Below are 27766 nucleotides of genomic sequence, written 5' to 3'. Positions count from 1 at the left end.
AACGATATTCTGAATAGCATCGGTGTTAACACTGAGAAGCAATGTAACAGCGACGAGACAATTTCCGCGTCTGAATTTTCCATCTTTCATCTGTATCCGCACGCATTATAACCCGTTTGTGACATGGCCCGTGAATACGTAAAGCCATTTTTCGCACGCTATGGAGCGTCGAAACTGCATCGATGTTTTCAAGTCGAGAACCCCCCTTCTGTGACTCGAAATAATGTTCGAATACGGCGGCCTTTTTCGCTTCAGAAGGCCCAGTTCCAGTCCAGTTTCTTTGCGGTTAATCAATATTTACTGTTTGCCTATTTCTCTCCATCATGTAACGGTTTGGTCACCCCCTTTGTTTGGGGACTGATCTTGCTTGGTGCTTCTGTGGAAACAATAATGTTATGCAACGTCCGGGAGCAATCCTAAATAACTTAAATTGGATCATCCGTATGGGGCGCAGGATGCACACTAAATCATAGAGAATTTATCATTAAGGTTATGGAGTGAGGTAGTATGAATATTGGTGGTCCGAAGATAAATAAGGTAGACTTGGGACCGTTTAGCGAACAGTAATACAAGGGCTCGTTAATTATCAAACAAACAGCTAGATTTTTCCATGCTGATATTCGATGTCCCCGTCATAATCCTTTTATTAGTCAGCCACAAAAAACTCCTGTTGACCTTGTATAATGCGATCACTCGTTTCCCTTTATTATTCTCTTTTGGCTTTAATTCACTACTCTAGACGCAACGAATTCAAACCAATTAACTAAATAACAAATGTCAGACATCAGAGGTAAGTACACTCTAATAATCAGCTGTAAGCTTCCAAAGTAAGTTACGAAAGAAGCTCGAAGACTGAAACTGGTATCGAAAGTGCTATTTATAATGATACTGAGGCAATCTTTCGCTAAAGATAATACCGTGTTTCAGAAAAACGTTTTATTAGACGTTCTTGAAGCCACGCCACTTCTTAACAGCGGACCATATACGAAGTTCATGAAAGATTCTACTTCATAACATTCAAGATTTGCAGCTGATGTTTTTTTTTCTCTAGTTTCAAATCAGCTTTACCAGTACCAACCATTCGTTGAACTGTCAGTAGCGTACAAGACTGAGTTGGGACGAAATTTAGTTTTAATACTATAACACACCTGGCTGTATATCATGTAACGTAAAACGTATCTTAATAATTATTTAAGTCATCAATCAATAAACATTTCTGCTATTGCTGGTAAGCTTTCAGCACAAACAAGGGTGTCTATACTTAACTTAGAATCTGAATCCGGTCACGTTGTCTCTAAGTGTAGCGGGTATACACGATGCCACTGGCCAAACAATCCTTAATTAATATCGTAATACACTAGAAAAAATTTGCAGGAGTAGAAAAAAACACTGACTCGCTTTTTGTTTAGTTAATTTACTAAAACTAAACAGAAACAGGTTTCAAGTTTGCGCCTGAATCTCTAGGTGAACAGATTTACGAAAAAAAAACCTTCTTTGACTAATGTTTTAAAAAAGTAATTGGCTAATTTTCTACATCCGAAAAATCAGATGCTCCGCTTTAATTACTGAGTGCGTTGATAAGGTTAAGAAAATGCAAATCTGTATTCGAACGTAACACACATGAGTAAATTCACAGTCTTTACCATATGGCGATTGTTTTAAAATCTAATTGTGTTATATTATCACAAGTTTATTAACTACCTCTATCATCGCAGAAATGAAACGAAAAGGTACCGGAGAGTACAAACGAAAAATTAGAAAAAACACACTTACAAAAATAAATAAAATAATCTTCAATTAAAGACAATATACTTGTTGTCTTCGAAGCGTTGGCTCTAAGGGCCAATGAGCCTACTCACTAAGACCCTCACGTAACTAACGCAAACGTTGATGGACTCACAACGTATGATTCCTGTTACGCCCTATAGACGCAAATTCTATCAAACATTTGACTTACGAAATTTTTTTTTGAATCGTGCAGGCTTTTTCTTTTAGTCAATTTTTTTATGTATAGCAAATTTATTTCTACAATACATCTTCATTATCTTTCCCGAGTAAAAATGAGTTTAGGTCCTTTCCTGCCTACTTACGCCTATCAACGTCACAAACCGCTGAACGAATATTCAATGCAGAAGATCAATTTATTTCTTTGCTAAACACACAAATGCCTTTGCTCTTTCTTCCTGCCAACTCTCAGTAGTGACATTTTTAGCATGCAGTTAGCTCAGTCATTGATATCTCACCAGCGATGCTGAGTGCTAGCAGAACTGACAGATATGCGCAGAGTCTTCTCCATTTCTTGTCCCCCGGGAGCGTCGGAGTGTCGTCTTCGATGAGGCCTGGCGAAAAGCTATCGGTTCCCACGCCCCCACCAACCCCGCTGCCGCTTCCACCGTTCCACATTGCTGCGGATTTTAAGGCAGTCCTTTTTGCTCTTACTACCGAATTCGCCGTCTTCCTAACTGTTGGTGTTATTTTAGTTGACGTCCCCGACGTAATCTGCTTGCCTGATGGTGGCGGTCCAATTAGCAGCGATCGACCGGCGAATTTTCCCTATTGTTGCTAGCTGGATGGTGTTTAGGTCGGCTTGTAAGAATGGACTTGGCCGACTGTGGCCCAGTTTTCTTCAAGGTCTGTAGGCCCTTACAATTAACTAATCAGTTATTTGTTATCGAATGTTTAAACGTCTTCCGGATGATGAACGACAACAGCAATAGTAATAGCGCCGATATCGAAAACATGATTGAGTGACAGTGATGAGTGTGCTAAAATTGCCCGTGGGTGTGACAGACATGATCACTGCCAGTAATCTGTGGGTCGATACAATGGCCTAGGTCATATACTTAATGTCGGCCGGATGGCCCTACGAAGGTCAGATGGGTAATTGGTCAATTGGGAACGTCACTCAGATGCGAAACGAGTTTTGAGGTTCTCTTACCTCTCACTTGTTTTATTTAGTTGTCTACCAGTGTTGCCTGTTGTTTACATTTAGTTTTGCTTTTGGCTTTTGGAATTCAGACCTGAATCGTAGTGTTGAGTGCGAACCTTGAACCACCGTCCGGTAACAAGCGGGATACTAATGATGGTAGGTTATCTAGAAGATTAGCGCTGATAACGGAACTTTTGCGGAACAATAGCCGCGCATTGATTGCTGCTCTTGGTAAACAAGTCGGACCATCAAAACTGCTGGCATCGCCAGACTGCAGGGCAGTCGACAACGACAAACCCTATCCGTTTTGGGTTTGACCCGGTAAACTTTTCCCTACTACCATCGTTAAATGACTATCAGGTTGATTTATGGTAGCGATGTCATCCTTTGCGTATGTTTTATTGTTGATTAATGTCGAACAATATCATTAAATATAAGGCAGAGATAAGATTAGGGCCAGTTGTAGTAGTAGTATTGATCAATAGGTGCCACGGTAAGTAGCCCGCAGCGTGTTTCAAGCGAACAGAACAGAGTATGACCGCTATTTTTGCTTGACGTTTCCGGATATGGATGCCCGTTCAATGATGATTGAATTGGATGTCCACTTCTGGTAGTAAATAACTACTTCGAAGGAATTTGGTTTGAAAGACGACATGTTTACATCTCCTTGTCCCGCTGCTGTAAATGAATAGAGACAGTTGGGAGGCTGTTGACGACGCAGGCAAATGATGCTTGATGATTTATGTCGACATATGGCACATGGACGCTTCAGTTCAGTACACTGCAATTGACAGAGACAGGTAGAAAAATTGCAAAAACGTTATAAATCTATTGTGTCTCTCTACGGCCATGTCCATCGGACACCAAGTCATGGCTTGGATTTCCCTTACCATTTAATCATAAGCTAGCTATTACCAAGGCTATTACCGCGCGACGTCAGACCACTTGTAAAAAGCTTGATAAAAGCTTATTATTCTTGTTGATGATGGAACTAGATAGGATGAAACGTTCGCCCTTGCTGAATATGTGATCTCTAAACGTGTATGTATTGACAGCAATATAAAACGGTTAAACATATAGGTTCTATGAAATACATGCTCACAGGAGAGTATTTGACTGCGTTCTAGGCTTCGGTCTTTCTAAACTGATTTACAGAGAGAACGCGGTACAGAGCTGTAAGAAGTACGAGGATTAAAGAAAGATGATAAAAAGGATTAGGTGCCAAAAGCTATAACATTTTCCTTTAAACATGGTTCACCATGCTATGTTAAAGAATAACATTAACTTGTGAGACACGTCTTTTTTGTATAAAATTGAGCGGTAGAGTCCAGCTGAAAGTAGACTGGTTTCCTTTAAAGGAGTAACAATGTAGTGTTAAAGCTAATCTAAAAACAACTTGAGGCCCACTATACCATGAAAGAAGTCATTCTGCGCCTTAATGTAACGGAATTTCATTTTACCGGAGTTAGTTTGAGATAAGGTAAGCTGGTAATTTTTTTTTTTGTAAAAACAGCGGTCCGCGGTATGGTTTGGTTCTAATAATCGCTTATGCAAGGGAACAAGCTTACGTTAGTCTCGTAGGATAAGTAACGGTACCATTTTGTGTATTGATCCATACTGCTACTGTTTTGGTTAATAAATAGGTTCCCTACTCATTGATTTATCAGGCAGAAAGGCTATATTCACGAAAAACACTGGACAGTTAGTGGGCTTTGCCAGGATTTAATTGATGTCTCTACTTTCGATAAGTCAGTCGCTCAGTAATCGCTAGCGCTGAATGAATATCTTTTGACTGTTGACCGGTGGAGCATCAACGCATTTATTTAGCTTCGTTACGTCATGGCTGAGACTTTGAAATTTTGAAGTTGTCGGAGCTAAACTATAATTGATATTAATTGATCAAACTTCAGGCCTAAGTTTCTAGTGAGCATTAGTTTAAGTTCTCAGGTGGTTATATCATATCGCAGAACCCTAGACAGGATGGCTATAGAATGCTAAATCTTTTCAAGTACATTGAGTTGCTTTCAGAGTCAATCAATTTCTGTGTTAGCGTAATGAGTATGGTATTTGGCTTCTAATATTAGGGACACGGTATGGTCTAGATTGGAGTCCAGGCATAAATGCGTCTTGATCCGGACCAGCCGTCTGACTAAACGCCGAACGTAAAACTCGACACATAGACGTTGACGCGGTACGATTACATCGTCAAAGTGACATTAACATGAAAGCGGCAGTATTTTTCTTATATGGATCTGTTTCTGAGACTCTAACACACCGGCCAGATTAGTTCTTAGGAATAAGCTAGTCTTGTGACAAGCCTGACTGCCCAAAAGTGTCTTTGATAAAAAACACTTAAAATAAAGATGAACACAGATGCAAACGGCTAAAATGAGCCAATGTTATCATTAGTCTTTATGAAACCCATTACGAAACAAGTTCGACCCATTTTTTAAATAGTTGTTTCGGGTTATTTTCTAGACAGCTAGACACGAAACATAAAAGGCTTGATTTTTTTACATACGTCTACCAATAAAACCAAGTTCTAATTAAGAAGTGTGAATTTCGCAACTCGGGTAGACAATAACGTATAGATATATATCGCGTGCATGGCGTCACTCTGTTGGCTAGCGTTGTCATGCATCTCAACATCAATAAAGGTCAAGGCGATTCACATACGATATGTTTCTTTAAACCATTAATTTGTTTGGTACTTTTATTTGTACTCGTTTGTAAAGCGTATATATCATAAATGTGTTTATTTGATCGTGAAAATCTTTTATGTTCGTCAGGGCGATGGGTTAGCGAAAAACACGAGTACATTTTTAGCCAGAACAAATTAACTTATTAAGTTACAAAAAAGTTTCGCTTGTAATCGTCGTCGCTACTGGGGGATGCATTGAGACGATCCGAAGCAGTTTCGCCACGTTAAAGGCGGAAATGCGAATCACTATTTAGGGGGTTCCCCAGTCAGACCAAACATAATTGATGACGACATTATCTATGATTAAGGATTTATCGCATAAAATAGAGAAAGACTGCCCTGGCTGAAAGCGCAAGCTTCCATATGTTCAAAGCTTGTACCACAACGTACTGCCAATAAGTAATACACGTGTACCATTCAGACGTCCACGCAAATTTTTGGGGCGCGCGTTTGCAAGTAAATGGAAAAGGTCGATCTTTAGGTTCACCTTGAGATGATTTTAGATGCGGCACGTAAAGCAAAACGCTAGGCGGTGGGACAGTGTTTTCTGGGTGACTAACACAAATACTCCCAAAAGGCTCATAACGATAGCTATGAGCAACGAATAAGCTAGCCAATACCGGTATAAATCTTAGCGCTGGCCAATGATGGTAAAGGTTTGAGAAAAAGAGACAGACATTAATAACATGTAACAGCTACAAGAGCTGCTACTTTAGTGATTCTGGGATCTTGTAGGTCTACTGAGGAGATTCTGGGTAAATTTATTTAGCATAGTACCTTTTGCCAGTCAGTGAGAAAATCCAAGAGATAATTCGGAAGACATGTTTGCACGGAAGACTGAGAAAATATTTTTTCATGTTGCCTATACCTAGTCAGAATTGGATAGCAAAATCTCACTAAACTTACCGGTTACAAACAAACAAAAATTCTAGTCACGTATTACAATTATTAATTAGTGCCAGTCTCATAATAAAGTCTAGATCTCAAACTCATAAGAAATATGTGACTTTGCAATCGTGGCTTAAGATCTGTGACCTACAGGTACACGTCTGAGGTGCAAGTCAATGCCACTTAGTATCAGGCAGGAGGTGTTCTAAATCATGAAGCAAACAGCTTACCGCTAATGCTATTTAAAATATCCATGCCGCTGAAAGAAGGTGCATGTCCGAAAGTATAAGAGTGTTCTCCAGAAAAGTTCGCTCCGGCGGACGATATTGAACTATTATAACAGGCTACGAATTTTAAAACTTGAAATAGCATTTCAATTACATCTTTAATTTTTACTTTAGAAGTGTTAATAAGTATACACTTTGAACTACTTAACTTCCACGTTGGTGACACTAAGTGTTAGGTCCTACAAGCAACAAATGCAAACGGAAGTCGTTCGAATGCATTTATCATCTTCTAAAGTACCTAGATGGAACTTAAAGGTCAGCTTGCCTCTTGCTGTACAACTAAACCAAGCTGGGTTGAAAGGCTTATAGTGAGCCCCCTACGCGACGGGGTTTTGCTTCCACCTTCCCTTTTTACTCCATTTAAAACGCCTGCAAATACCGACAGGTGCCCCCTTCATTGCTAGTAAAATGCAGACCCGTCTTCTGCGCCAAAGCGGACTCCGTTAGAGAAACATCAACGAAAAGCAGCTATAAGGCTATCAAAGGCTCTGCCTGCACGATTTGAGTGACGGATGGGTTCGGTTTGAGTGGCTATCTGACCTAGGACGATATCTGTCCTAAATGGGTAGATTCGAGATGGAACTTTGAACATAAAGAAGTCGACTGTAGAAGTCAGCGATAACAATTTAAGAGAAATTCTGAGAAAATCAATGGCCGCCTGCGAACTACTATCAACGATAAAAAGAAAGAAAGAGTGAGCGCGCACTCGACTTCACTTGGCTTTGAAAAGACTTAGGCCTTTTTTGCTTGTTTATTTTTTTAACGTGTGCGACTCGTCCAGGTATTGTAGAGTGAGGAAACCGCTGCTGGTAAGTTTTTTCGCCGTGGGAACGGCGCCCAACAGCCTTTTGGTCATGCAATAAACAAAGGAAGATCCGTGTGTGAGGCACCGTTCTAGACGGATGAGAAAAAGACTGCGTATTGGCATGTGCGTATGCTTTATAACGTCGACGAAATAATGCGGTGGCCAACATACAAAACCATTGTCTTTTTCTTCGTTTCAGGGGCAAATCGATCTAAACCGAAATAATCCAAAAATCGTGCTGGATTGGTACCGATCTAGGTGCTCTCGGTTTTTGGCCTAAACAACCACTTTCCTCCTTGGGTTGCTGTTTTAGTCGAAGCGACGAACGAAATAGTAGAACCAGACTTTTATTTCTCTATCATGAAAGCAGCGCAAGTGGAAATGAAGGAAAATGGGGGAGCGCTTGAAATGATCATGCACCAGGGAAATGGGGAAAGGGAGAATCTGGTTCACTGTGTAAGACAAGGGATAGTTCTGTCAGGAGCAAGAGAAGGCCGGATCGCTTTCAGGAGTTAGATGCCGTCCTATCATAGCCACACTCTAGAACCTTTGAAGCCGACTTCTGAGTGCCAGATTCGACAAGCTCTGAGTCACTCTAATCAATACTTCACTACAACAACGGCCGCAGCGATAGCAAGATATACTGCCACTACCTAATCTTCTCGGTTTTTGCTCGCTTCTTTGCGATGACGATTCTTCGAAACAAAATACTTCGATAAAACAGAAGAAACCGTTCGGCAGACTGAAAAGAGGAGAAATTACTTCGGGTTCTTATCTTATTCCTGTTCTACGCTAGTGCTATTCTACTATTATTATAATTGTGAAACTCTGCCTAAGGCTGCGATTCAACGATCTACCTGTGTACATACATGTGTGAATGAGTAGAACAACATATTAACTAAATGCCTTAATAATACAAATTGTAAAAAGCTGCTTCATCTATTTGATCATGGTTGAGCTTGGTTTTACTCGAATCGTATAGGTGATTATGTTTGTGAATCGTTAGTTTTCGTTCTACCACTGGATCTGATCCTTAGTGTCATTTCTATAAAACACCGTAATAGGTGAACGTTATAAGATCATATCTGTATTGCGCTACCGACTTATTGAATATATTATTCAACTGGATGCGCACTCACTTGAAAACCTTTCAAGTTCTACTTTAAATGCACAGTAGAGTATGTCCGCTTAGGTTTACCAGCTTCTTGCTCACCATGCCACAAACTCGATGAAGAGGGTTAGCATTTTTAGGTTTCGTAGCACAAACAAACCTATCATAAAGGCATGTATGTACATGAAATTTTATTAGAAATGGGTTATTCTCAGAATGCTGTGCATATTTCTGTATATAATGTACTTTTTTTTTTGTATGTTGCCTATAAAAATGAGTTTTCCTCTACAATGTTACTTATGGACAATGCGAGTTGGCTGATATAAGTTCTACAATCGAAGTCAATTTCGAGCTGTTTAATCTTGGCCTTGTTTACGTTAGGAGAGATTTTACTATATGTTCTGATATTGAAGCGACCCACTTTCAAGCGATCAGTTGGCCATTTTATGCACCTGAAGAGTAAAAATACAAGGGGTAACGCCCACAGCAAGAACGACAATTCAAGTAATAACAGCCCCTATTCTCAAAGTTAATTTTCCCACATTTACTTAAAAACCGGTCAAAAAATGGCACATACAGACCCCATGTGTATCATCGTAGGCGATCAAGAGGGATGGTGCAATTCAGAGCCATCAGATCGCTGAAAACATTGGAGGAGGATTTGTATAGACACAAAGACTAAAAATCATAGTACTACATTGGCGAGAAGCGGAGCAGGCGTGAATAGCTATGAGAAACTTCAGCAATTGTTATACACTAATTATTCTAACAAAAAAAAAGGTCCGGCACGACACCGCAGAGTCATTCGCAGGGGGTGACAACCGGTGGAAACCTGGCATTGTGGTTTCGCGTAGTCAACAAACGTGTAAATGGGTTACAGGTATAAGGTTTTGCAGCTGAACGTTATTTCAAATGACAACGACGTTTTGTCTTTGATTTTTTTTTTCTTTTTCATGTTAGTACTTTTCTATAACTAAATTTGTTAAATAAGCTAGCCTTTTTTTCATATATATAGACTGTTCAGATAAGTCAGATACTATTTAGAATGCTTATTACAAGGATCTATAATATTTCGAAATTTTTCTATGATAACTCCAAGTCGCTTTGATCTTGCAGTCTGGCGACCTTTTAGCCACCCTGTATCGTTTCAGCATTTTATTGAATTAACGAAATACGGTCTGCCTACACCTGCTTTAATCTAGAGCTTATCCTAGCAATTTCAGCTTAGAAATCTGTGAACGGGGCCTTTCTTTGTTTTACAGTTAAAAACCAAGCCTTTACTTATTCTCCATATTGAAGTGGTCGCCTTTGGTGCGAATGTCTTTTCAACAATCTTGTCGTTGTTAGGTTGAGTCGCTGATTTTATAACTCAGTACCCTGAAAGGCTGACGTTCATCTATCAGTTCATTGAACGGCTGCCTAAACCATCTTATAATCATATACGAACGTTATCACTACAAGAACTAGATGCTGTCGCATGATGCGAATGGCAGCAGAATGTAAAAAATGCTCGACAGAGTTCTGCTGTGGGGATTGGACGCGGAATATTTTCGAAGAACGATCTCTACTATGACCGTAAGCACACGACGAGGTATGTAGTTTTCGTTACGGCTCAAGCCATTTCATAATAAAATAACGTGTGTACCAATCAATTATAACCGTTAATAATACCTCATAATTCTTGAGTTGAGCAAGTAGCAACAATTCGATATGAATTACCTTTCTATTGCTTACTTTCAACAGGTATGCCATCGTTCGTAATTACTGCTGTCTCGTTTTCGCGCAGTTGATTTCTGTGATTGCTTATTTCTATTGCTAAGATATAATAGACTTTTCCTATTAGGGATTTTGTTATAGATAAATGATTTTATCATCTTTGAAGATAAACTGTCTATTTCCAGAAATATTTTTCAAGCTTATGATCGATCATCAGCAATACGATTTATTAGCTGTGTGGAAGCATTTTTAGTTTGCTTTATTTAAGCGATTCCTATATCCATACCGTGTCATTCTTCAGTAGGGAACAAACAAACATGCATCTACTATTCTTAAGACCGCTCCAGCGCGGTGTTCTACTCGACGTTGCTGTTAATGCTTTTTTACGAAGCGAGTTTTTCTCTATGTGTCAACATGCAGTGGCAAAGAATCGCGGAGGAAACATAACACGGTCTATGGACTAACCATATAAACATATTTGCCACCAGGCTGAACAAACTGTCCACGAATGAGGCAGGTGTGAACTGTATGTTTCAATAGATGTTCAGATAGATACGTATTTATTGTATGGTATCTAGCACTTGGCTCAGACGTAAAAGGTCCCTTCATGGCCAAACGTTAACACCGAGTATGCGGCTCGGAGAGTTTTAACGGTCTTGGACGAAAGTTACATTGCAAGACAAAGAGCACCTATCGGTTTATTTTGGTGATCTGAATTTGTTACAGGACGTTCGGAAAAGGGATGATCGAATTTAATGTGTACTGCTGCCATTGCGCAACGCGATTATTCGATCGAGCTGGGACGGCTAATGGAGGTTAACTTCTACAGAAACCGATGGAAAAATTCAATTATTATTGATACTCATGGTCGGCCGCCAATAGAACTGTTGCAAGGATCGTTCGATTTGGCTCCTTTCCAGCTGTCGCCGTGTTTTTTGTTGTTGTCGTCGTAAATGGATTCGTATTATTGACTATGCCCCTTATCGGCATTCCGGCCTTCCAGAAAGGAATATACAATCATCATAGAAGGCTTTAGTCCGTGCGATAGCTTTTACAAGGAACTGGTGTTTTTCGACTGGCCGAAAAGCGCGATGAATTTTTTTTGTACTTTGTCGTGATGAACAGCAGCGCGCAACAGATGGGAGGCACCTACGAGTGTAGCTATCGGTGTTCTCTTACGGAGCCTTTTTGTACGTATACAGGGTTCCCACAGGAAATTCCAGTGAGGGAAACCGAAATCGTGATACTATCGTCCTAACGTATACGTTGGTATTATGTGAATCAAAAATATTTACAATAAAATAACTGTTTTTAATTATTGCGTGGTTAGTACAAAATATTAGTAAAGCCTTACATTTGTAAGTGCTTTCGTCAGCAGTCTCGTGCTCTTCGCCCCGTTTATTAGTTAATCGTTTGCTGGTCGGTGAAATGGTTTGCATCGAACGCACACCCGTGCGCTCGTGACAGATTCAAGTATCTGAGGATTTGTCTCTGTTTTTTGCCGTTTTATTAGCTTAATAAATCAGGTAACTGTGTTTGAATTAAGTCAAATTTCACTGGCATGATTATTGCAGACAAATACAGTCTCTATAATAATAATAATATAATACTCTCCGTCGTGAATTGCTATCATGCGTCTAAACCCGTACTTGAACCCTGCTGCTTTTGATCCAATGAACATAATGATTCTTTTCTCGTTAGCTTTTTTCTTGTAACTTAGCTTAGCGAGCCACTCCTTTTCCCCAGTTGACCAGACGTTTCCTCTTGGTCTATAGATGACTAGCACCTATGGACACAAAGTCAAGCTCGCGCTTATACCCTCGGGATCTGCTGATGATCTCCAAATAGAAGTAAATTGTCAATCCCAGTAAAATGCTGACAACGACACAAAGTAGATGGGCCGTCAGCAAGATTCTGCGCGGCGCCATAAGGCAACTATGCGTTGAGTCCAGCATAACAGTGAGAGGAAAGCGTATTTCAAACTTACCAATTACAACAAAGCTGTCGCCTATGAGAAAGATAATGGTTGTTATCTTACCGGGTTCTCATCTATAAGCGTACTGTGGGAGTTCAATCAACGTGTTCCATAAGTAAAACCCGAAAATGCTCATACTTCTTTCTCTCTAGTCTGATGGCCTGATGGTTTTTAATACTACTTCGAATCGGTTTGAATGGTTTATAAGTCGCGTATAGTAAGGATCATCGCGTATAAGGTAAGGTCATGCAAAACAAGGCTGTTTCTCACTTCTAACAGGAACTGCACTCGATCGACGGATATACGAAGGGAAGCCTATAGCGACATTTCGTTATTCTAATGTTTAACTGTGGCTGATCCATTGAGGAATTCGGAAGATCTATGCTATTCAGGTTTAGAAAAAATTAAAGAACAACGAAAACGATAGGACTGCGTTATACAGTGATCGGTCCATGTCGGGAAACAAAGCTCTACTCTGTGAATTCTGCGGACTGATCAGTGCCGTTACAAAAATTAGAATACTATGTTGGGCAAATGTGTACCCAAGTTTCCTCGACCAAGATCGCCTTGTCAGATTAAAGAACTTGTCGAAAACAAATTCACCGCGGTGAACTTTACGCGATACCAATGCGACAGGGAAAACGCAGTTCCTTAAAAATCTTCATGTTAATCTGTTAACTGAGTATCGCAGTTTTGATCAGAGACGACTGACCCCTTCGTGTCAGGCTACATTACGTACTGCATGCGACCGGCTTCGCAGCAATAAGTTGAAAGGAACTTGGAGTTTTTGAAAACCTATGTTTTTCTGAAAAGTGTTTTGCTTATTTGCTTGATAACCATGCGACGCAGTAAAATTATGTGGCTAACACAATTATTCTGCGGTTTTTTCTTAAGGGGAACGCCATGCTCATCAACGGGATCAAGTGGCGATCGTCGAGTTGGCTCGAAATTTTGCCAGCGTAACGTATACTTGAATATGTGCATCTCAAGTGTTTCGTGTGGCCTTCTTCCAGGAATACATCCAGCTGCCCAAGCATACAAATCACGTCATTGATCGGTGTCAGAACTGAATTGCATTGGGTGCATCTAACGTTAGGCAAACACAAGTAAGTCACGACTTTTACTTTAAGTTCATGTAACTAATATTCAACTGACATGCTTATTGTTTGTATTGTTCGATGTCAACCGTCAGCATCTATTGGTCCTTTAAAAAAAAAAGAGCCAACGTTTATTATATATATGTACGTACAAGATCTTGCAAAACTCGAGCTCAATCCTTAAGGGGTAATGAAGCTTGGTCAGCGAAGTAGTTCTGGATGCGAACCATGGGGGGGGGGGGCTGAAATTAATTTCGCCAGAAGTGAAAAAAGTCAGCTGAGAGACGTCATTTCGCGAAATGCGTAACCGCGTCAGTAATACTGTTTAAACAGGAAAGATGAAGAAGGGGTGTGTGCATGTAGACGACCGCCATATTAGACAGCAAAATTTGCTTTTTTTTCTTTGATTAAGAGACTGTTCAATTATAAAATATTTGAGCCTGTCAAGTAAATAAACTGTAGAAGGTCAAATAGTAAGGTTAAGTTACAATTTATTACGATCAATTTTTCAACTTCAAAATAGTATTGCCTGAGAGCTTCTCAAATTGTCCAGTTTTCAGCCTTGTTCAGAAAACAAATGGTCAAGTAGCAAGTAATCATAACGCACCTAATATCTACAAAAAATAGGTACATACATTTTAGAAGTATTTTTAGCCTATGAAGGCTACTTCATTGAAAAAGGTTTTCATTAAAGAAAATAATCCAGAAGGCTAACCGAATGATACTTAACCCCTCCGTTAGCAAGCTGCACAAGAATAACGAAGTGATAGGAAAGAAGAACGAAAATCGATTTTGTCGATCTTATTTAGTGACTTCGATCGCGACAAAGATCTGGGAACAGCTTGGTTCTTGAAAAACCTATAGCACTTTTTCCATTGTCTGCACGAAACGTAGGTCATGGCTAGCGATGGCTATTCTACCAGCATATTGGGCGAATAATCTTTAAACATGCAATTCAGCTAGAAACTCGGTTACTTCTACAATGGCACTAAAGTCATGTTAAAAAATGTAATCCTACTGCGTCTCACAATTAAATTTATCTTAGCCAACGTCATTGGAGACGAGGTGACATACCCTTAACTTTAAGCTTATTACTCTTAAGTCCAGCTAAACTAGAAAGTCCTAGGGAAAGCAGTTTTATTTGGAAGCTAAAGAGTTACGCATGGTGAGGCAACAGTCTTCGTTATGGGACTAACTACTGCTGGTTGTTTTCCTTTTTTTTATTTACAATGAGTACTATTCCATTGGAAGCAGAATCGTTCGCTTACTGAACTCTAACGCTCCCTAAAGATTTACTTCTAGCTTTAAAACATTTTGCATATTCGTAAAAGTTTAACTAGGACGTAGATTAACTGACATCTTCTCGGCCGTGAATTTCATCAGGAACAGGATTACGTGCAGTTTGCTGCAAGGCCGATGTCGCAGGCCTTCTGAGAGTTGGAGATGTTGTCTGTAAAACTACACAAATATTTTAGCATAACAAAAAATTGTACACCGAAGTTCTTCCACATAAAGAATAATCAAACATTTAGTCTATGTGCTACGACACCCTGTAATAATGTGTTCATCATTCAGCATGTCTAGACTCTCGAGGTCCGCCCCACTTGTCTGATTTCTAGGACTACACATAATAAAAGGTTGAAAATTAAGGATTTCCCTTCTTCATAGGATCAGTGTTAAACTATGAGGTTTCTAGCAATGCATCAAGACACTCCTTAGTGAAGCTTAAGCTTGTTTGGTAAGACTTAAGATCGCATATAGTGTATAAGCTCGGCTTGGCTATAGAGCCGTTGCTTAATAATGCTCCCACTATTGATTGCTTGGCAAATTATTGACCAGCCCAATTCACGCCTTGCTATTCGATGCCGGCCCTTAGTCCATACGTTTGCTCGATCACTTGAGTATAGCTCCTGTAGCGTAAGAAGAGGTTTAGATAGTTAAGTAGCTTAGATAGGGTATGACCTTAAAGGCTGTATCACACTGTCTCCCATAAGAGTTACTTGAAATACCTTACACCACCTTCGTACAACATTTTAGCTATTACGTAAGATGTTACCTAAAAATGTTATCAACACCGATTTTATTATTTGGAACTTGTTTATATATCTGTAAGCTGTTTTTAGCTTGTTTCAAAAAAGATATCTCATTTTGTATTTAATGTGCTCTTTATTTTAATATAAGCTTGATTTTTTTTAATTAGATGCAAAACAGACTGGTGACGTACGACAATATAGCTGTAGCTTCATTTAAATATACGGTAATTAACATTTAAAATATATATATTTTACGTTAACCGAAAACGCTCATACGAATATGGACTACTTTAAAAAAAGTCGAATTCTGCTGATCCGAAGTAACGCCTGCTACTTGTACGTTCTAACCTTGCCTTATTTCTATATTCAGTATATGGTATGAAGCAAATGCGGATGTCTTAAAATGTTTTTATTTCACTATATAACCAAAGAATAGTAATAAATTTCTGCTTTCTAGTTAATCACGAATTGGGAAAGTATAGTAATGCTAAGCCAAAAATAAAGCGTGTACCATCTAACCTAGAAGCTCAGCTAACGAACGCTCCTGAATTAACCGAGACTTCCGAGCTTCTCTTGTATAGAAAGCATCCCCTCAGCGGACGTTACAAAAGCCAGCTTTCGCGGAAAATGCGATTCTCTTGGGAGTCAATAGGAGGATAGATGCAGCAGATCTATCCCCCTATCGACCAAAATTGCACCATTTCGTCGCAAACTTTTCTCGTAAACAAAATTCTAACTGGGTTATAGTTTCTTACAGTTTAAAGTTGGTGCTAGTTACTGGCTAGTTAGTCAATGGCTGTTAACAGGAGGCGTTTTTGGTGCCCTAATATGATACGTTGAATCGGTCATGTTGTACGGTTGGAATAAGAGTTGAACACAACAAGAATAATGGCTTTTTTGATATGGTATCAAAATTGCATTTGTGGTAACATATTACCCAACACGACCCATCAAAAGGGAAAACCTGGGTTATCATTATCTGGGTCGCACCAAACTTTTCTAATAAAGACTGGAAGATTTGTTTAGCGATCACATTTGAAAAAAACCGAGAAAACCTATTCTACCTTTCACTGCCCACCAAGCCTTAACTTATCTATATGCCAGCAAAAGAACCACAATGAATGTTGAAACTCAAGCACGCTGTATATCTGAATTTGTTATTAGTCTTTAAATAGCGCTAAATAGGCAACGGCTATAACTCTCTCTCTCTCTCTCTCTCTATATATATATATCAATTCTATTTACGCACTTGTGTGTACCACATATAAGGGAATTTCTAGGTAGGATCGAGTCCGAACAGCTCCAGGGAATAAGCGAGTAGGATCGCATATCAGATCGATTCGTTTCTAATTCAGACTGCCCTATGGGGCTACGTATGCACAATCGCCCAACTAATATTTCCCACGAAAAAGTTTGCAATGGGTCAACACAAACAAAGCCACGTCCATGGCATCCTACCGAATTGTAGAGTTTGTCATAGTATCCCTGAACTATTAAGCTCGTCACAACATTTCTATCAGATTGTTTTGTTTTCTTCCACACATCATCGCTGACTGCTCCTAAGTTTACAAATTTGGAATTGATCTCGGAGATTCGTAGTTCCAAGTTGCGAGCATGTCGTTGAAGGGGCATCGCAGAATGGCCCAAGCGTTTCCTTGGCTCGTTAATGAATGTGGACGGTAGTAAAGGAGTTTGTTCCGAGCCGTACAATAAAGAGATACAGTTCTTTAGAAACAACACACCTCCAAGCTATTGAAAAACTGGAGGCCTGTCCGATTTTGTCCCGATCAGATTATTTCTATCCTTGAGGCAAGTGTTTTTAGTAGTTGGGAGTGACCGATATATGGGATTTCATTCGTGTAGAAAAGTGGAGAACCGGCACATTTGGTGGAGAAGCCATACTCGGAGGCAATATTATATATATATATATATATATATATATATATATATATATATATATATACAATAAAATAATCACGACTAAACTTCATAGCACACACACACCACAAGAAGCAACGAACAGCTTGATCAAGGATTGCTTTACCTAGAACTGGCTACACCCGTAGATGACTAGATCTGGATAGGATAAGGCCGCGTCTGCCCCGAATCATACCAAGCAGATCCTAAGACTGAGAACAGTAACCAACTAAGTTTATCTCCTCAAGCTAATCGTATGGTTTGGGAGAAGAAGGACAACTCCATCGTCGATCCTGATCCTGTTTCCCTGTAGGATAGATACCAATAAGTTTAGGATATTTGGTGATATACCTACATTTGTCGGTATCCTTAGCCAAGTGATCTAAAGGGCTGAATCGATGGCCGCTTCGCATCCACTAGCGCTGCAAATAATGTTTGCGACGACTTCGTCGAAGTGCGCTTGATGTCGTCTAACAGCGTAAAGCACCCTGTCATGGAGCAGTGGTTCTGTCTAAAGCCGTGTTGTTTTCTTTAATTATAACGTATCGCTTATCAGCGTTACCGTTGCCTTTTGGGGAAAACGAGAAAGATGACCTCAAACTACTATGGAAGAAACGAATCGGTACGAGGGCAGTCGTTGAACGATACCGCCTAGCGAAGAGCCAGTATGAGCTTTTCCTGCAGGTGCTCTGTTTCTGATCAGGTTGCGTTCAGCTGCCTTGTTTGGGGTAGTGTCAGAACAATGCCTTGTTTTGAGAATTCGTTGCTCAGATCTCTTTGCTTGCGAGTACTGGTCTTGACTCCGGAAGAAGGGTCTTTTACAGCTCGAAATAATTCCGACTCTTCAAAGCATAGATTTTCCGACATATGGTCCTAAAATGAACTGAAAGCGGACTTCATCGCTGGACAAGCGGTTAAGCGTTAGCCAAACAGCTTTACAATCTCTGTGCGCCCTTCTGGCCAGACGACAAAGTTTATATAATCACTGTCAGTTATGTTGATTGAATACGTGTAAAGATAACGAATGTGGACGCGCTGTCATGTATAGTTTTTGACGCCAACGAGCCTGGCCGCTAGCGTCACTTTATGGCCATAAGCAAGAAGGGTTTCTCGGAAGAGCCCCCAGGGAACCTTTTCTTCTCGTAGCAAAAAAGGCCAGCCGTTGTTCCAGAATGCTAGTAGCGACTGATGTGCAGCCAATAGGTGCTTCTATATATATGTATATATATATGACAGCAACAAGAAGGCTAAACTGTTGAGTTTTGTCTAATACAACTGTGTGTCCACCATCCCAGAGAACTATTTCAAGAGTGATTCCTGTGGCCGCTTTTTTTTGGTACAGAATAAGCTACTTTTAGACCTTATTAAGCTACATAGCTCTTGATAGCTTTTAATTTCATACAATTCATTTATTCATGTATAAACTGAATGCAAAAAAATATTTTAAAATAAAAAACCAAATAGTCATATTACGATGGTCCGTTTGGATCTCAACACGCCAATGATGTACGCGTAACGGCTAAATCAGCAATTTTTTCATCTTTCCGTGTTTTTCGTACATAAATATACCATCATGTTGGCTAGTATCATGCCTTTCCTGACTGATCGTTCCTCTTCCCGAATCAGTTCATCCGGATCAACCCACGCAATTGTCGAAATACCCCTCGAACTCAATGTTCGTTTGCTATGTTTGAAGCTAACTGGGACAACCCCCATGACAAACAACCGTAATCCAATCACATTAAATTTTTTTACGCGTGTGGACAAACCCCGAGATACAGGCTACTAATCTAGCATGTATCTCGGGGTTTAGTTGCCGTGTCTGTAAGGCCTGTTACACACCGACGAATATTGACGGTCAAATTTAGGTCCGATTCTACAGCTTGCAAATTTACCACTAGCGCCATATCGATTGCGTAAAGAGTACGGGCTACCAGGCTAATGCTATTTTTCTAGCTTCGAAAAGGAAATCTGCAGCTTGTTTCTAACTCGCTGTTATGTGCCAGACGTTCTTTTATACTAGGCGCCATCAACACCTCTTGCCACGTCATTCAGGTCCCAGCCTTCATCTTAGCGTGCACAGGTGTTTCCATGTTTATGGCTTTATGGCAATGTCAATAACAGCGGTAGTGAACCAACCGGGTAGTTTTTGGAAGTCCTAATTAAAGCGCACAACATTTACTCAGTGGCTCTTACCAACGTTTTAGTATTTGTTTTACGATGGTTTTAGTAATCTAATTTACGTGCAATCAGCTCCATCGAGTGTAACCGGGCTTATCTTGTATAGCCCCAGTGTGGCGCTCATCTTTGACGCTTGAGCAAAATAAGTTTATCACTAAACATAATGCTTACTGATGACCAGGCATGGTATTGTGAAAGCGACAGGTCAAACGCGTAAGTGGAGAAATCAAATAAGTTTCTCAAGATTTTGGAAGGTATTGTGCTTAGTTGTGCATGATATTTGAAGGCAATCGTTCGTCACATACTCCTGATAAGTTTAAGTTATTCAACTCTCGTTCTGCATGTTTGACTTCGCATCCACCGATGAAGATTCGGCAACAATCTTACAAACAGACAACTTTAATAGCGTAGTTTCAACACTACAGTCAAGTTATGTATATTTCTCTTTAGTGCTACTCTGCAAACGATCCGCAGCACGTGGTTTTGTTATAATATATATATATATATATATATATATATACGGACCATTTTTTTGATAACACAGTAGCTGGCGTCAATTAGTAGAGTTTACTGTAGGAATCTGTTTTAGCACGCGTTCGGGAAGATTTTAGCACCACGGAAAGTCTTATTTCCAACTGAAAGGGAAACCAGTACATTACCATCATGATGTAAAAACATACCTTGATTAAAGTGTGCCAAACCGACGAGTTAGATGAGAAAATGAATTAATAGCTCATCCATCTCGCAGTCGATATACTCTAGCGTCAAGAACTTTAGATTTCTCTCCCTAGACTTTGGTAGTCACGTGATTTCTTTGTGTACCGGCACGGTGGCATTCCCAAGCCGACTAACATATAGCTCAACCGCTAGTCTTCGGCGCGACCGGGGTATCCTGTATAGGCCCATGGCAATAGACCCAGGTATCCAGACCCACCAACGGTTCGAAGCTTATTGTCGTAACAATATTCGTAGTCATAACGGCCGTTCACCTTGCCCTATAGGGTTAATGCTCACTCCTAGCCAGGATTCGCTGATTTCTGATGAACAAAGTGAAGAGGGACGCGTTTCCGTGGTTCTCCTCCACAAACCAACACGCGTCGCAAACGCTTGCAGGCTCATGTTGCAACACATATTTTCCTGTTGGGAAAAAGCATACTATTAGTCGGCGTTCGGTTCTGCTGATATTCGGGTAGCACCAATGACAACTTAGGAACATCGGAGTCTAGACTGCTTTTGGCAGGACTAGTTGCGATTCCTCTGGACTAGTTTGGTATCTTCATTGAGGGTGAATCCATCGATTCACCATCGTTCCCGCAACATGCATTACCAACCCCCATCGATGACTCGGTGGTTGATGCGCCATGATCGATATACTGAGGGCGATACTTTGACGGAGGGCATACGGTTGGAGGGTTCGCAGTATAGCTTTTCAGTTTCACTGTACGGGTCTTGTCTTCTCAACCTTTACTCTTACGTCGAACTCTATGCCCTCTCGCAGAGCCACGACAGCAACTGATGTTTCGTCTTTTCTCAATGTGTTTCGGAAAACAGCTGTCGGGCTTCTCCGGTGTATCAATTCGGTGCTCAAAACTCAGCACACAAATCGACTCTATCGTTGACATTGACTTTTGGTAATTCAATGTCAACGATAAAGTATGCGATCTCGCTCTTCTTCGGACGGTTGGTAGAACAGAACACGATGAATCCGAGCTTGACTTATAGCTCCTGGATATATATGTATATCTAAATTCATTTCAACTCGGCTTCAATAAGGTCAGATTTGAATGTTTGTATAGCGTAATCTACGCGGAATGGAAGCACGTTTTCGCAGATTAAACATCGATCTCTAATTGATCAGTAGACAAACAGTTACATAACAGGTAGCATTCTGTTTCCATGTGCTCACTTTCCTTAGATGCGCAAGTTTACACCTGTCCCAAGAAAGTTCCCCTATAACCAGACTATGTTGATATAAAAACTACGTAAGAAGAATTTTCTCGTCAACGGGCACGCTCTAAGCGAATAGGTACATCTATGTATAATAACTTCCCTTTCAACCTACGCATTTTAGCGTAGATTTAGAGAAAATCTCGTTCGGAGGGGGCTATACTATGGCGTAATGACAGCATCAATCTTGAGTTACATATGTAAACACAATGTTCGAAGAAATTAGTATTTCTGTCAGGGCATATTTGACGATATAACTATATAGTCAATCTATATCGCGTCAAACTATATCATAAACGAACTGATAGGCTTATTTCGTATCTCCTTTACGATGCGATATGCCTTGTTATGTTATTGATAGCAAGGGCTACGCTTCGAGTTCACCTTCGGCGAAGGAAACACTTTTAAAAATCGAAATAAAGCAATTACCGATAGCTTCCGATTAATGTCAGTGTCTTGCCACACCAATATCGTTTGCATAGACAAAGCTTTAGTTACATACAAAAGCATAAGTTAAAAACGCTACCAGCACAATGTTTTAAAAGTTGCTTGTTTGTAGTATAGACGCGTAAATTAGCAACAAACAGAGAGATATTTCTCTCGCTCTAGCATATGTTATCAGAATGGCAGTGTTCCAACCGGGCGAATGACCGGTTGTTGTTTCGGTCTGAGGATAACTAGTTTTTCGCTTCATTTCCTGTTCGGAAGCTTGTTTACCCGGGGTTTGTTCGTGCTTCACAGCCTGCTAAACAGAACCTCAGATCCATCCCTACTAAGACGAGCCTGTACCTAGCTCCTCGCTGGTTAAAGGAGACCGTGTCGAAACTGCTCGGAAGTCTAGAGCCGAATAATTTTGCCTTGTAAAGACCTGTTCCGTATGCTATAACACACATACATGTAAAGTACAATACATTCGATTAAACCATTGTCAGCTTTACGGCGTTTTGAAATTTCAAATATCTTTATAGTATGTAGTTTATGCCCATTTTATAACATTCTATTTTGCATTCGCAGTATGTTTTTGTCTCTACGCACGCACAATGGTTTTCCCTGACGAAATACAGATTACAGAGAGGCTTTCCATTGCGCAATACGTCTGATAGCGTCGTGTGTTCGGTCAAGCGAGAACTCACTTGCTTGATTCAACTTTATTTTATTGCAGTGGCTGTCATCTCTCCTGGATCTGTATAGTGTGCTTCATTGAACTCGATACGAATCGGTAGCTCCGCGCTATACGGGGAGAGCTTCGAACGTTCGCGCTGCCTACGGCGAATCCGGCTGGGGCCTTCCTTCTCTAAACTATGCGACCTTCAGGTTAGTCTCTAGGTTCATGGCAGGTGCATTTATCAGTACATTTTTAACGATAGAAAATGAATCAAGGTTGGAGAAACTCCTACGAGGTATTTAACAATCGAGGCCTTGCCAAAACGTATCGTAACGAAACAACCAGACTTAAAACAGATTGTCTATACATATGAATGCGACGTAATCACATGTCCTAGATCAGGCTTGGCCAAAGCTCACGGTTAACCTCACCACGAAAAGGCAGTGCTAGTATCGGGACAGCCTAAAATGGTACGGTACGGTGACATTCGTCACCTGCCATGTATTGATGTAGATATTTGGGTATCCGCATTCGACTCTCGGCTAGTTTCGATCGTTTCATTAATTCATTCTATTAACATCAGCCATTAGATACGACGCAATAATTTTTCATAATATTTTTGAGGAGAATGCCACTGTTAAATGAGCCACAATAGGTTCACGTAGGAAAGGCAGCAATGGTTCTAATCTAACCTGTCATTTTTCTACGTCAGTGAAGACTGACGAAACGAAAATCGTGAGCCTGACGCTCGACTCAGCGGGCTCATATTCAGAATTAGCTTTTTTACCCGTATTTGAACCCAGCGAACCGAGTGAAGCGTCCAATACCATTACGATAACAGTTCACAGGCTCGTGTTCGTGACTGGCCTCTAGTCTATTTTTAGAGACCATTTCAAGGCCGTTTAATGCAAAAATGTAAGCGCAAGCACACGTAATTCGCCGGAAGAGGCCAAGAGCTCCAGAAAAAAACAGTGTGCCAAGATTCCTATGACTAGCTTTGTCGGTATATTAATAGCAACGAAAAGATAGTATATATAAGTCAGCTAAAAAACTACTTTTTGCGATACGCGCCAAACTGACGCCTCTAGATGTAGCGTTCAAAAATCTTCTGGTAAGTAAACGTATACGATAACGATAAATAGGCACGACCATTAAGGTTTCGTCCTGACTTTATGAAATATGAAGACGGAATAGTCTGTTCGATCGCAAAGACTCATTCCGGAGATTATATTAGAAAATAGCGATAAAAATGCGAAGACTACTTTATTACTATCGTATAAAACACTAATGGCATCTACTAATTTGACGGTGAGTTCTGCCTAATTTAAGCGATGAGCTAGGTGCAACACAATATGGTTCTGGCGTCGCGTGGAAAAAGGCGTTTCGTGTGCTTACACTCACGCAAGGGATATGTAGATTGCAGCAGAAATTGAATGCTCTGCTGGGGGGTCTTCACCTAGGAAACGGAACCTAGGATGCAAAGTTTGCGAGGAAAACATATATAAATAGGTTGTACATGGAAAGGGAAAGGATCACGTGTCGATCCGCCGGAAGAACTTCGAGCAATAACACGTAGCGCAACGACTGTTCTCAGAAAGCACAAAAACATCCTAACCTTGTTTAAACGTAACAATCAGCCGAAGTCATGTGTCCCGTATGTCTGAACGGGGAGTTGAAACGCGTCCCAATCAGGATTCCTGCTCATTGTTTTAACTACTACATAAATTGAAAAATAGATTATAGAAATCACACGAATGTTATTGCTCGCTGATAATGGTAATCATAATGTGCTAATAATATAGAATAAGCTTCTTTATTGATTATCTATATTTTTGTGGCACTAGCCGTTCAAGCTAAATGAAGCTTGCCCGATATACCACTATCATTTCCTGTGTTCAGGAATTTTCAATGTAGAATCACCTGTTGTTGTTGTGGGTCTGGGTATTCCATTTTTGGACTATTTTAGGATGTAGCTATCAATTCACTTTAAATGCATTAACTCTTATGTAAATAGACTGCTGTTTCTACTCGAGTGTTATGACGCGGACATGTAGTAGTTCACAATATACTGCGTCTTTTCCATTCGTGGAGTGACGTTGCAAGACAGTGATAGTAACTGCGCATCACCGCTGATATGGCCTCACGCAATGCTAGTGCAGTTGAGGGTTGTAAGGCTCGAAATATCTATTTAGGTTACTGCTTATAGTCCTGGTGCAGGCATAGTCGGCTTAGAAGTTCGCCGGGCGTATGCTTTGCATGATCAATCCGATCCTCAGCCTTTTTACCGATCACCACTATAACTGTGGCTGCGCACCCACCTCTCCATTTACGGTATGGCATATTTAATTACGTACCCATACCAACAAGAATCCACTTACGGGCCTTATATTTCTTTAAGAATGAGCTTGTGCTACGGTTGTTACCAAATTACCTTCAATTAAAGGTCAAGAATTATATCGCACAAGCTTATCATTTTAAAAATAAACGGTAACAATAATGGTATTTATGGAGAGGTCGATCTCCATTGTTTGATTGGCGATCGTAAGTTTCATTTTTTTTTATTCTCTATCATTCCCTTTTGAGCTCTACCATGTTGAGCCACGTTCCCTCTGAGAATAGACGCCCTTCCGGCAAGTGGACAATCTTGATCTGCAATTTTATCTCCTTCGTCGTATTAGCTTGAGAATCGACTGAAATGGTTTACAAAAAGGTATGACATTGGTGTCACTTACAACGACTTGTAGGTCTCCTTAGACTGTTTTTTTTTCTCTCTATTTTACCTGCTCACAATATAGTCGTATATCCATATTTGCTGGCTCCAACAACTGTGGAATAACGTTTCTTTGCCTGGCAACGGACGTCGCATCAGAAATTCTCGTTGTCATATTCAAGATGGCTCTTGTACATGGTTGAGCGCCGCGTCGAGCTGTCACAGACTATATATATATATATATATATATATATATATATATATATATATATATATACATCTATATATATGAATACGCCCGCGAATGATGTGATCGAGAGCCTGTTGACGCTTGCGATCGAGGCAGCTTCTTTACAAGTTAAAGTTTTGTGGCAACGAATTTGCTACGTAGAAGCCAGAAAACGGTGATGATTTGTCTATCTTGTTATGATGCAATCTGACTAGCGTGGCGGCGGGTACAAGAAGAGAACTTATGGTTTGGCATGGACGAAGGAAACTTCGCAGCTTTACCAGCTGCTCTCATCACACACAGGACGTCGATAGAAGGTAAAAGGGGTCGTGCACATCTCTTACTTCCTTAAAATGTATAAGCAATAGAGGACGACTTGTATATATAGTAAAGCTATGATAAAAGGAGGTAATGGAATAAATAAAACCGTGCATAAGTTACATATCATAGGCCAATTGAGAAACTGCAACGTGACAATAACGACGACACGCAGCGAGTTAATGGAACAGTACCATAAGATAACAGAGCAGTGGCAACGTTGTTGCCAACGTTGCAAGACAGGTTGAATAGGTTCTACTTTCGGTATTAAACTTGTCTTAAAAGTAAGTAGTAAGTAGTAAGTAGCGTCCGGGTATAGCGTAGGTACATCGGAAAAATGTTTTTGGCTTTGAGTGTTTGCATTTTCGGAACTGACCGACATGTGACGCCGTTTGCTCTCTTACGGGTCGAGTGATTTCCATCGCTTGATTGTATTATTAGTGGATTTATCGCTTTAATCCCTTAAAATTGCCTAAAATATATAAAGTTTAACTTATTAGGCAGTAGAGGGAACTAAATGTGCACGGTAAGTGTATACAGGGCAGAACATTTAAATCTGGACGAAGATTTATTGGGCTGTTTGTTGTAGTGGGCATTTGTTCACTAGCTATTTTGAAAACTGAAACATAGCCAGTTGTTTGTGCAGAAAAAGACTTATTATGGTGGCAAACAGCGCATCGTTTCCGTGTTTTGAGCAATGATCATCTATTATGCAATACATTTATTTCGCTCGAATTCCCACCACGATATTTTTTTACTTGGAATCGACGATCTACGTTATTGCCAATTTTCGTGCAACATCCTGAAAACCTGAGGAGGATTTCTTCAAAAAAAAAAAATGTCACTGTTGATTGGACTTAAATGGCTCGAAAATGTACAAAGTTGCTTAAAACCATTCTTGATACACCTGGATTTCCACATAAAAATTGATCATGCCACTGAAGAACCGAGCATTAACCTCTGATTGGCTTACCCAACTAGGTTACAATAATTAGTTTTCTTAAATCTTCGTGCGCCTTTTGGCCCACAGGCTAATTTCGCTGGAATCTCTATATATTTCAACGATGCTCTACTGACTTGACATCTATCAGTATCGCCTTACACACGATTACTATTAAGTATGAACGAAAGAAAGAATGTTTGAAATTAAACGTGAAGTTCGGGCGGATGGCGACTACATTGAACTAAATATGACCGTCGTAAATGATCTTTCTAGCACATGCAAACAATTATCGTTGACATCTATTTGTGCTTAGCTATAATCTTAGAATGGCTTCCGAAAAAATCCAGATATAACTACCCTGTTCTGTGTTATGACATTATGTACTATGTTCCATACAGCCCTATTATTATTATACATAGACAGCAATGCAAAATACTTATACACAATGCATATACCTAAACAAAGTACCGTAAAATAGAGGACTGCATTAAAGAGGTAAAATGTTAAAGTCAGCATCGAGTGGCTCTCTGACCGATCAAAAAAGATAGCATCAGATATATGAGTGCTAAATTTTCTATTCCACTGCACAGTTCTGTCATCTTTCCAAAACACAGGAATGGTACTGATCTATTTACCTTTACGGTATGTCACACTATATCATTCATTTCTATTGCAGATGTTATTACGGACGGTAGTAGCTATAATGGAACACCTGGAATAAGGCTATTTAGGAGCACACCCTTAAGCTCAGAACGTGTACGCGACTATGGGAACAGAGCAGATTAGTCTGATATGCAATGCGTCAAATTATAGATATTATTGTCCTGAATTTCACTGAAAATAAACATAAAAGCCTACGTTATTGTTCAACTTA

At 40.1% G+C, this 27766-nt stretch overlaps 1 protein-coding gene and 1 long non-coding RNA gene across 14 annotated transcripts in view; one reads left to right on the top strand and one right to left on the bottom strand.

The window, feature by feature from the left end:
- LOC111247631 (uncharacterized) overlaps positions 1-27766 on the bottom strand; it is a 100393-nt gene that overhangs the window by 39588 nt on the left and 33039 nt on the right. For all 3 annotated transcript variants that reach the window (XM_022798812.2, XM_086983813.1, XM_022798813.2), the window contains one exon: positions 2244-3710. In XM_022798812.2, the coding sequence (XP_022654547.1) occupies positions 2244-2403 (160 nt within the window). In that variant the 5' untranslated portion in view covers positions 2404-3710. The remainder of the gene's footprint in view (positions 1-2243; positions 3711-27766) is intronic.
- LOC111247632 (uncharacterized) lies at positions 4096-27766 on the top strand. 11 transcript variants are annotated; one of them, XR_015324001.1, is made up of 7 exons: positions 4120-4409; positions 7810-9601; positions 10069-10312; positions 13307-13518; positions 22750-22901; positions 25847-25948; positions 27569-27766. It is a non-coding gene; the product is annotated as an uncharacterized LOC111247632 (long non-coding RNA). The 11 variants fall into 11 exon arrangements; XR_015324002.1 differs by adding an exon at positions 11164-11627 and having other exon boundaries at positions 7810-10312; XR_015324000.1 differs by adding an exon at positions 10858-11627 and having other exon boundaries at positions 7810-10312.

The sequence above is a fragment of the Varroa destructor genome, unplaced genomic scaffold (assembly GCF_002443255.2).
Source record: "Varroa destructor unplaced genomic scaffold, Vdes_3.0 BEIS01000003.1, whole genome shotgun sequence".
Classification (NCBI taxonomy): domain Eukaryota; kingdom Metazoa; phylum Arthropoda; class Arachnida; order Mesostigmata; family Varroidae; genus Varroa; species Varroa destructor.
Note: the sequence above shows the minus strand (reverse complement) of the source record. Positions and strands in the feature narration are given on the sequence as shown.